Source organism: Aplysia californica, unplaced genomic scaffold, assembly GCF_000002075.1.
Source record: "Aplysia californica isolate F4 #8 unplaced genomic scaffold, AplCal3.0 scaffold00754, whole genome shotgun sequence".
Classification (NCBI taxonomy): domain Eukaryota; kingdom Metazoa; phylum Mollusca; class Gastropoda; order Aplysiida; family Aplysiidae; genus Aplysia; species Aplysia californica.
Genome location: NW_004798024.1, coordinates 279,618 through 290,708, shown reverse-complemented (window position 1 = coordinate 290,708; position 11,091 = coordinate 279,618). Strand labels below are relative to the sequence as shown.

General features: G+C 38.2%; 1 protein-coding gene across 1 annotated transcript in view; it reads left to right on the top strand.

The window, feature by feature from the left end:
• Positions 1-11,091, top strand: part of LOC101854902 (sodium/hydrogen exchanger 2) — a gene marked incomplete at its 3' end in the record, with an annotated part of 48,581 nt that overhangs the window by 19,881 nt on the left and 17,609 nt on the right. Inside the window, 6 exon segments of the mRNA XM_035972596.1 lie at positions 62-173; positions 1,607-1,688; positions 3,076-3,171; positions 6,195-6,316; positions 8,015-8,097; positions 9,916-10,044. Coding sequence (XP_035828489.1) covers positions 62-173; positions 1,607-1,688; positions 3,076-3,171; positions 6,195-6,316; positions 8,015-8,097; positions 9,916-10,044 — 624 coding nt within the window.

The following is an 11,091-nucleotide window of genomic DNA, read 5'->3' as shown; positions in this document are numbered from 1 at the left end:
AAAAACCCAACAAAAAACCCTCCAAACAAAGAAAACTTATTTCCTGGACTGTTTCCCTCAGTACTTTCTGGGAATATTGAAGTTCTTCGTGGTGTGTATCGGTGGCCTGGCCCTAGGAGTGCTGTCCGGGCTTCTCACGGCTGTGATGACCAAGTACTCCACTCATGTCAAAGGTGAGGTGGTGCAGCAGCAGATGTGGAAACCTGGATGGGTGGCGGGTGCTCTTGTGTGGTTTGCTTCTTCTTTCCTATCAAACATCTGTCGTATTTATCTCCCTTGTGACACCTCTAATCTTTGGCACTTATTATATGACCTTATTGTGTTGCAAGTGCCGTAAATCTCTTACGCAAAAATGTCTTCCTTATAAATCTCTCGTCCTTTTTTTAGTATGTTACTCTCTAGTAGTGGCAACACCTCTAAACTACAGCACTTTTAAATGTGACCTGTTTATGTTGCAAGTGCCGTAAAATTATAACTAAACCTTTAAAACATTTGGAAAAGATGATAGAATGAAAATTTAAAAAAAAAGTGTTATGGCTTTTGCGACAGAAGTAGTGAGAGGAAGGGAGTGTCTTGTCTTCTTGCACTGTTGTGATGTACTGAATGACTTGCATAGTAAGCATTCTCAATAGGTCAGTCGTTCACAGCTGTATTTCCTTTCTTTCTATCTTCCTGACAACCAATGCTATTGGAGAATTTTCAATTGTAAAGAAATGAAGAAATATGATAACAACAATTTTAAATTTAATAACATATTTCTTTCGTGCTTCTTAATCATCAATGGAATATGAGTTTTTCAGAAGTATTTTCAGAAGGGTAGTTTTGTTTTGTGTTTCTCACTGTTACTTTTGCAATGTGTTAAGTAAGTCACTCCATATCAGATGATATTGACTGCTTAGTGTAAAGTTTCTCTACCCGCTATTTAAAAAAGTGATGTATAATGGAGTCTTTTTTTTTTTTTGATTGTTTTACGTGCTCACAGCTGCATAAGGTCATATGAGCGTGTGAAACACTCCAAACATTTTCGGTTGGGAGGAAATTTTGAAGTTTTGAATTTTGCCCGGGTGGCGGCTGAAACCTACTCTTATCGATTTTAGACCACCAAGGGTTCTTAAACGTGCGCAACTTGCACACGGGACCTCTAAGATTTTTCGCCCTTATTCGAGAAGGCTAGGGTTGTAGATCTCATCTACCATAAGACCAGGGGTGTGGTTGAAGGACAACAGTGAGAAGGAGCCAAAGAGTTGCAATAGAAAGGCTGTTCAAAGTCAGGAGCCCAGAGGAGGGGGCGAAGTAGGTGAAGGGGTGGGGGCAGAAAGTAGAGAAGAAAGCAGATGACAGAACATTGTTAGAGAGCAGGAAAGGAGATGAAAGGAGACAATTTTAAAGTAGAAAATTTCCTGTTGCTATCCGAATTCAAACCGGGGACCTATTGAATGAGAGGCGAACACTGTAATCTCTCGACCACGAGAGCCCCCCTAATGATGGAGATTTACACTAAGCAGTCAATATGAGTTTGGTGTTTGATGCAATGTTTGGCTATGTTGTACTTCACTTTAAATGTGCTGTCTGTATAACTGTTTTGTTCAATGTGTGGTTTTTGCAGTGGCTCAACCCATCATTGTCTTCACTATGGTATATTTTGGATTTTTGATGGCTGAGCTGTTTGGATTTTCAGGAATTATTAGGTACGTCTCCCTCCCTCCCCCCCTTTGTGTCATTTTAGACTTGTGGGGTTCAGATATGTATGAAGAAGAGGTAAAAATCCCTTCTTCTGCAATACTTTCATTGTCAGTCTCATTTTTTGTATGGTCAGTATAATTAAGTCATGATGACTGTTTTAATTTTATTAGATTGACCCAGAGAAGGACTTAAGATAAAGGGGTTTTCATGGGGATGCATCTTTATGTTCAAAAGGGAATTCTTGATGGATGAGGATATAGAGTATTTTACGTTATATTATGGATGCTTTAGAAAAATGATCACCAAGAAGGCAGTAAATTTTACTTTTTTAAAATGATGTTAAATGTATATTTTCTTCCAGTGTGAGTGTTTTTAGCCAACTGCTTTCTTCATAATTCAGAGTATTCAGTGTATTTGGTTATTTGGAGTGGGTGGTTGGCGGGTGCTGTGGTGTGGTTTGCTCCTTCTTTCCTATCAAACGTCTATCGTCCTTATCTCCCCCTTCTTTTTTTAAATGTTTGTTACTCTCTTGTAACGCCTTTAAACTTCTGGCGCTCATATGACCTTATGCTGTTGCGAGTGCCGTAAAGCCTCTACTAAAACTAAAAAAAGGTTATTTGGCTACTATCTGACCAATACTAGATGAAAAGAACTGGAACTTTTAGGGTTGTATCTTTAATCAGTTCTCATAGTTTTCATTATTGGTGTTGTGCACTATGGATAATTACTGTAAAAGAATTTATAGTGCAAGAAAAATATTGTTTGAAGTTATGTCTGTTTTTGTTTGGTTATTTTCAATTGAATTGTATTTTTTTTTTTTAATTGTAAAAGTGTAAACATCCATTTTTAATGTGATGTTCTTTCTAAAGATATGTGCCTTTTGGTGTTTTCTACAGTATTAAAGGTGATATTCTTCGTAAAAAAGTATGCCTTTAAGTAAAACCACTGCTGTATTTCAGTGCTAAAATGTATTTATTTCTCTTGTGTTTTCTGCAGTATTTAGGTGATATTCTTTGTAGAAATGGTCGCTTTAAAGGACAAGCGGGCTAACCCTGATTTCAGGGGTTTCCAGAAATCTTGACCAACACCAAAAGTGGGCATTGCCCTACCTATAGGAGAAGTTTGGTTTCATTCGTGTGTATATTTGTTTGGTTATAGAGAAAACTCTCCTTGTCTTTTAAAGAAACTGAACAAAGGGCACAAATTTTACCTTCGATTTTTTTCAAAACCGCATTTTTCGGGATAGCCCCCTTGTGCTTAAAAGCGACCAAATATCCCTTTGAGTAAAATCACTAGTGGGCTGGAGGCCTCCCTGTTGTCTGAATTGTCCACCTTTAATGCACATTATTTCAGTACTATATAATGTACCTTTTATCTTTGTGTTTTCTGCAGTATCATTGGCTGTGGGCTAACACAGGTGCACTATGCCTTTGCCAATATCAGCTCCAAGTCTCGCACCACCATAAAGTATTTCACGAAAGTGATCAGGTAATTAAAAGTTTAATGGGTAATTTTTATGTCATTACTGTGATGCACTTTGTTTTGTTTTCATGAGTAATTGTTTACCTGAATCATGCATTGTGTTTTTTAAAGAAATTGTTCTGTCATTAATTTGCCATTTTTTTGGGTGGCTGGCGGGTGCTCTGGTGTGGTTTGCTCCTTCTTTCCTATCAAACATCTATCATCCTTATCTCTCCCCCTTCTTTTTTGTGTGTGTTACTCTCTCGTAGCACATCTATTCTTCGGTAGTTATATTACCATATTGGGCTGCAAGTGCTGTAAAGCTCTTACTAAAACTAAAGTTGCTACTTTGTTTTACTTTCCTATGTAGGTGTTTGCGTTAATCCTGTGACCGAAACTGAGTCGTGGGTGGTTGGCGGGTGCTCTGGTGTGGTTTGCTTTTTCTTTCCTATCAAACATCTATCATCTTTATCTCTCCTCTTTCTTTTTTTTGTGTTTGCTACTCTCTTGTAACACCTCTAATCTTCGGCACTTATATGACCTTATTGTGTTGAAAGTGCTGTGACAATCTCACTAAAACTAAAGTTGCTACTTTGTTTTGTTTTTCTTTGTAGGTCTTTGCGTTAATCCCGTGACCAAAACTGAGTCGATAGTGCCGTAATATGCCTACTCAAACAAACAAACAGCGTTATTCCTGTTTTGGGTTCTCTGTGCATTCCTCTTCTTTTATTTTTTTTTCTCCTTCCCCTCTGACTAACAGTACCAGTGGGTGGTCGATGTGTGCTTTCCTGTGTGGTTTGCTTACTCTACTTCTTTTTAGCGTTGCTGTTGTCCTTGTTTGTTCCTTGCAAATAAATGTGGCCATTGATGAGAAGGCTTCATGTGTAAACCATGCCTTGACAACATTATTTCCTCAAATTCACCCCACCCCACTCCTCCTCTGCTCAACTCTATCCTACCCTCTATCTTCCTTACCTCTTAGTGGGTGGTTGGCGGGTGCTCTGGTGTGGTTTGCTCCTTCTTTCCTCTGAACAGCTATCGTCCTTATCTCTCCTCCTTCTTTTTTACGTTTGTTGTTACTCTCTTGTAACACCTCTAATCTTCGGCACTTATATGACCTTATTGTGTTGCAAGTGCCGTAAAACTCTTTACTAAAAGTAAAAAAGTTACCTCTTAGGGTGCACTGGAAGGTCCCTAGTTCTTTTCTTTTCCCCTCTTGTTTCTGTCTCCTCTGTTTTTTTTTTCCCCCTGTTGTTTCTGTCTCCTCTGTTTTTTTTCTTTTCCCCTGTTGTTTCTGTCTCCTCTGTTTTTTTTCTTTTCCCCAGTTGTTTCTGTCTCCTCTGTTTTTTTTCTTTCCCCTGCGCTAAATGATGGTTAATGTGTCATTGTGCTTCTTTTTACTCATCTAAACAAATCTCTCCCATTTTTTTGTGAGTGGGTGGTTGGCAGGTGCTCTGGCATAGTTTTCCTCTTTTTTTGCTTATCAAACATCTATCGTCTTTATCTCTTCTCCATTTCTTTATTTGTTACTGCCTAGTAACACCTCGTATCTTCAGCACTTTTATGACCTAATTTGTTATGCAAGTCCTGTAAAACTCTCACTTAAACCAACTTCTTTCCTATCTAACATCTGTCATCCTTATCTTTCCTCCTTTAATGTATATGTTACTGTCCAGTTACACCTCTATTCTTCAGTACTTATATGACCTATTTATGTTGCAAGTGCTGTAAAACTCTTACTAAAACTTTCCTATCAAATATCTATCGCCCATATCTCTTTGCCTTCTTTAATTTGTATGTTACTGTCAAATAACACTTATTTTCATACCCCCTGGGGCAGTGCCACTGACTGAAGTGTCTTTAGGCCATTCCCAAAGGGGGGACATTTCTCGTTCAAACATAGTAGAATTGTAAATGGGCTGACTCATGTCACGCTCATAACTGTGCCTGATCTACAACAGGGAACTGCTGCTTTTTCTTTCCTGATCCTTACTATTGTCATTCTCTACTTCTTTTGTATGTTTGTCACACTCTTGTGACCTGCTATTTTGGGGTGCCTTGATAGTCGAAGCAGACCTTGTGCTGTTGAAGCTAGAGAGGTGAGCAGTCTAAGTCTGATTCCCTGTAAAGACTTCTCTGTTGACACCCACCCCTTGGCGCCCATATGACCTTATGCAGTTGCGAGTGCCGTAAAACCCTCTACTATAAAAAAAATAAATCCATTACCCATATCTCTCCTCCTTTTATTTATATGTTTCTGTGTAGTTACACCTCTAATCTTCGGCACTTTTATGACTTATTTGTGTTGCAAGTGCCGTAAAACTCTTACTGTGGATATTTGGCGGGTACTCTGGTGTGGTTTGCTTCTTCCTGCCTATCAAATGTCTATAGTCTTTATCTCCCCCCCCCCCTTCTTTTTTGTGTTTGTTACTCTCTTGTAACACCTGTAATCTTCGGCACTTATATGACCCTTTTGTGTTGCGAGTGCGGTAAAACACTTACTAAAACTAGAAACTCTTACCAATACTAACTTCTTTTCTATCAAACATTTATCGTCCCATGTATTTTCTTCTTATATTTGTATGTTACTGTCTAGTAACTCTTCTAATCTTTGGCGCTTGCAAAGTAAAAAACCAAAAAGTTGAATGAGTAAAAACAACCAACTTGTGTCCCGTGCACTCAGTAGAACGTTTGCAGTTTTGAGCACTGTAAAACTCTTTCCAAATAAACTAAAATTTTGAGCCCTTACATGACCTATTTGTGTTGTAAGAGCCGCAAAACTCTTACCAAGTGGGTGGTTGGCGGGTGCTCTAATGTGGTTTGCTTCTTCTTTCCTATCAAACATCTATCGTCCTTATCTCCCCTCCTTCTTTTTTATATTTGTTCCTCTCTTGTAACTCCTCTAATCTTCGGCACTTATATGACCTTATTGGGTTGCAGGTGCCGTAAAACTCTTACTAAAATTTAAAATGATTAACATGACCTATTTGTGTTGTAAGAGCCGTAAAACTCTTACCAATACTAAAAACTTATTTTTTCTCTGTGATCAGCTCCTGCAATGAGATCATCATCTTCCTGTTCCTGGGACTGTCTATGGTGAACGACACCCACGTCTGGCACACCGGCTTCACACTGTGGACCATATTCTTCTGCCTGGCCTTCCGATTCGTCAGTAAGTCGCTCGGATGCTTCTTCTTTCCTATCAAACATCCAAATATCGTCCTTATCTCCCCCTTCTTCTTTTTTATGTTTGTTACTCCCTTGTAACATCTCTAATCTTCTGGGTGGGTGGTTGGCGGGTGCTCTGGTGTGGTTTGCTTCTTTTTTTCTATCAAACATCTATTGTCCTTATCTCCCCCTTCTTCTTTTTTATGTTTGTTACCCTCTTGTAACACCGCTAATCTTCTGGTGCTCATATGACCTTATGCAATTGCGAGCGCCATAAAATCTCTACTTAGTAGGTGGTTGGTGGGTGATCTGGTGTGGTTTGCTTCTTCTTTCCTATGAAACGTCTATCGTCCTTATCTCCCCCTTCTATTTTTTTATGTTTGTTACTCTCTTGTAACACCTCTAATCATCTGGCGCTCATATGAACTTACGCAGTGGTGAGAGCGCCGTAAAACCTCTACTAAAACTAATAATAATAATAGATAGCATTTGTATAGCTCATATCCCCGCTCAGCAGCAGGCTCTATGCGCTTTACACTATATTACACTAGAAACTAAAAAAGCTCAGCTTTGGGTTCACTTTTTTTTTCTTCTTCAGGGTTTGTTCTGGATAGTTGCCGCTGTTCATTTTTTGAGGGCTTATTTAAAAAAAAAATGGTTTATTGCATTCTGGATAGTGGGTGGTAGGAAGGCGCCAATGGTAGGTCCTTCTTCTTTTTGTTCTTTCATTTGTGTCATGATGTGGTGGAATCAGGTGCTCGCCATTTTTTGGATATATGAGGTTATTGGTATAATCCTAAAACCTGTTCACTTGCCTTCCTTTTGGGGAAAAGTATCCGTCTATGTTGAATAGAAGTCGAAATATTTCCGATTGAAGGATATCAGGGTCTTCTACTTTCAGAGGTAAAATTAGTGAGAAAATGGCTGCCAAAGTTTGGTAACTTTCATAGCCTGAGAGTCCTTGGAAACTGAAAATTTATGTTTTTTGTGCCTTTAATCAACGTTTTTCTGTAAAATTTGCACCAAAATGTGTTTTGAAATTGACATGAAAGGTGTTGAGCCCAAAACATTTTTTAAAAAAAAAACTGTATAAGTAATTAATACAATTTTACATTACCAGAATTCAGTGTTTTCTTTTGTTTTTCTTTGGGGTGAGAGGAAAAAGGGGAGGGGAAGAGTCGTTTAGGTATTCAAAAGAGGTACTGCTTTTCTGGATGTGTCTGGAATTTGTCGTTGGTTGTGGGTGGTTGATGGGTGCTCTAGATTGGTTTGCTCCTTCTTTCCTATCAAACATCTGTCGCTCTTATCTCTCCTCCTTCTCTTTTTGTGTTTGTTACTCTTTTGTAACACCCCCCCAATCTTTGACACTTATAAGAAGACCAAATTGTGTTGCAAGTTTCATCAAACTCTTACGAAAACAAGTTGTTGGATGTGGATATTCAATCTTTCGTTTTTGACAGGTTTTATTTGGGTTTCGAAGTTGTGTGACATGTTTCAGAATTTCAAGATTTCTAAGTTTGTCTTATTATTCATACTCTAAATGTAATTTTCATCGGTACCAGACAAGATGAGAAGGAAAGGACAATGATTTATCGTTTAAGGTCTTATAAAGATGATTTCTAAATTGAGGTAGATTATGAAAGATACACTTCTGTTTTTGGTTGCCAAATAACTTTGTCATGATTTTTTCCCATTTTTTCAGTTATCTTTGCAATGTCTTCACTGATCAACTGGCTAGATGTTTATCGAGTTCGGAAAATTGGCTTTCAGGAGCAGTACATGATTGTGAGTTCATGAAAAATGCAGGTCTATTCACATTTCATTAATATGAATTCATTGAAAACCGCAGGTCTTTACATATTCCATTATTGTGAAATCATGAAAAATACCGATCTTTTTACATTACATTTTTGTGAATCGTGAAAAAAGCAGATCTGTTTACGTTACATTATTGTTAGTCATGAAAAATACAGATATCCGCCCTGGTTGGTCTTTGCAGGCAGGGTGGAAGCAGAGGGCATTCTAAATGATATGTCTTAAAACTTATATAAACTTATGTCGATGAAGACACAACACACCTACAACCGGTACTTGTTTATACCGGAACCTCCCGAAAACAACCGAAACCTGCCAAAACCACCCGAAACCACGCTAAAACCACCCAAAACCTCCCGAAACCCCCTCAAAATTTCAACAATATGATGTTTTTTGCTCTGCTATCTATCGCTCTGTGGATAAAATATTCTGTCGTTGGTTCTTGGTTCTTTTTATAAGAGAAAATGATGGTTTGTGAAATATTTTTTCAACTCCATTCTTTATTTTGTTTTAACTGATGAGCGACTGCTCAGGTTGCAATTAATAGCCTGTACTTCTTAGAATTTTAATTAGCGCTATAGTAGTATTCAAGTATAGATTTTCACATAATGTTATGATGCGTTTTTAATTTCTTTTATCTTGTGCATGTTGTGAAGTATTCTATGGAGAAGTGACCCCTAAAATATTTTTGGGTGAAATAATAAAAAACTTGGGTTATCACTTATTATATAATATATTTCCTGGATATTTCCTGGACAAAAGTCCAGAAACGTATGTAAGATTTTCTATACCCTAAAGTGGTGTTTGAAGGGATTTTAGAGCAGAGGGTAGAGAATTTTAAAAAGAAAATAATTGCCACTTTTTTTCTCAAAAGGCATGTTTGCACAGCTTATATGTTTCAGTTTTAGTAGGAAACGTTCATTCTATTTCTATTGCGTTAATATTATCAAGAAGTTGCCATGTTCGAGTTTAAAATATGTTTTTACGGTTTCTAATTGGAAAGAGAACTATTTTGGCCTTTTCTGACCTTTATCGGCCGTTTTCTTTAAATGCTATTTTCACACATTTTTATCCCATTTTCTTGCTGTATCTTATTTGATTTTAATGTAACTTTCACAAAATGTTAACGACTCCTATTTCTAGAAACTGTCTTGAGGAATTAAGTCCCGTAGAGTGAAAACTAAAGCATATACCACTAATTCCCCAAGACTATTTTTAGATATTATGTACTTTTCCTATGTACATGCCAAATAAAAAGTGTTTGAAATAAAAACAAACAAGTCAAACCAAGTGAAATATTGTCTCTTATATATAATGCTATTGTATTGTTTTTTAGTTTAAATAATTTTTTCAGGATCAAGAAGTATCCAAGTGGGTGGTTGGCGGGTGCTCTGGTGTGTTTTGCTCCTTCTTTCCTATCAAACATCTATCGTCCTTATCTCCCGCCTCCTTCTTTTTTGTGTTTGTTGCTCTCTTGTAACACCTCTAATCTTCGGCACTTGTTTGACCTTATCGGGTTGCAAGTGCAGTAAAACACTTACTAAAACAAAAGAAGAATCTAAAAACGATAATATTGTACAGTATTACAGATCAATATTTTTTCCACTGAGCGATAGATAGCATAGCAAAATAACATCATATCATAGAAATTTTGAGGAGGTTTCGGGTGGTTTTCGGGTGGTTATTGCGTGGTTTCGGGTGGTTTTGAGAGGTTTCGGTTGTTTTCGGGAGGTTCCGGTATAAACAAGTACCCCCTACAACGACAATTATTCGTTTCCTGTTCCCCAGGCCTACGGAGGTCTCCGCGGTGCCGTCTGCTTCTCCCTGGTGGCGCTGCTGGACCCGAAAGACATACCGGCCAAGAACATGTTTGTGACCACCACCCTGGCAGTCATCATCTTCACAGTCTTTGTACAGGTGATGGTGATAGCAACTGCCTTTATACAGCGCCTTTACTATAATTTTGTGTCATTTGCTCCTTCTTTTCTATCAAACATCTTTTGTCTTTATTTCTCCTTCTTTTCTTTGCATGTTACTTAGTCGCCTCACAACTATTTTGTCCAAAGTGTACTTAACACATTACACCCTGAGGGTCTGGACGGGAAGTCCATTGTTAGATCCTAAGCAAGGGGAAGGAAGCCACCTCCCGTGAATACAAGCTTTTAAAAAACACATTTAAAAAGTACTAAACAAATTCCCAAAAATCCTGAAAAAATAAGAGTTAAAAAGAAAAAAGAATGTAGTTTCAGAAAAATATAACTTTATGTTTGCGCAAACTGTTGCAAATGTTCTAACTTTAGTTCAGTCGGGGTGTCCGACCCGTCACTCTTACTCTCACTCTCAGCCTCGCGGTCGGGCCCTAGATGTAAATTCTAGATTTTCTACGTCTGGTCAATCGGAATCGCCCCAAACTCTTGCTACAATGTTTTCATAAAAATCTGAGTAATGTGATTTGTCATATTATGCTTGTTTTTGCTCAAGTACATCGTTATTTCCTTTTTCAAATTCAATTATATCGCTTTTCAACAAGTCGAGACACTTTTGAAGTGTCGGTAACGCGATCGCACTTCGTTCAGCTCTAATTCTAAAACTACTGGCCCGAAAATTTTGTTTCGGTATCAAACGAAAGAAGAAACTTTTTGCAATAACTATACAAATCAAAATCTCGGCCCCAGGGTCTCGTCAAGGCGAGACTTCGTATCTAAAGACGCTCGGTCGGCGCGGGCGGTTCTGGGCGAGTCAGGGTGGAGCGCGTAGGGGAATTCCCGGGTGGTTGCGGGCGAGTTAGGGTGTAACGTGTTAAGTAAAGAGGCGCTTTGGCTGAAATAGTTTTGAGGCGACAACTTGTGTAACACCTCTTATCTCTGGCACTTACAAGACCTATATATATGTTTTTGCATTGCAAGTGCCGTACAACTCTTACTCTCTTACCAAAGCTAAAAGTAAACCTACTTTCCCCCTCCA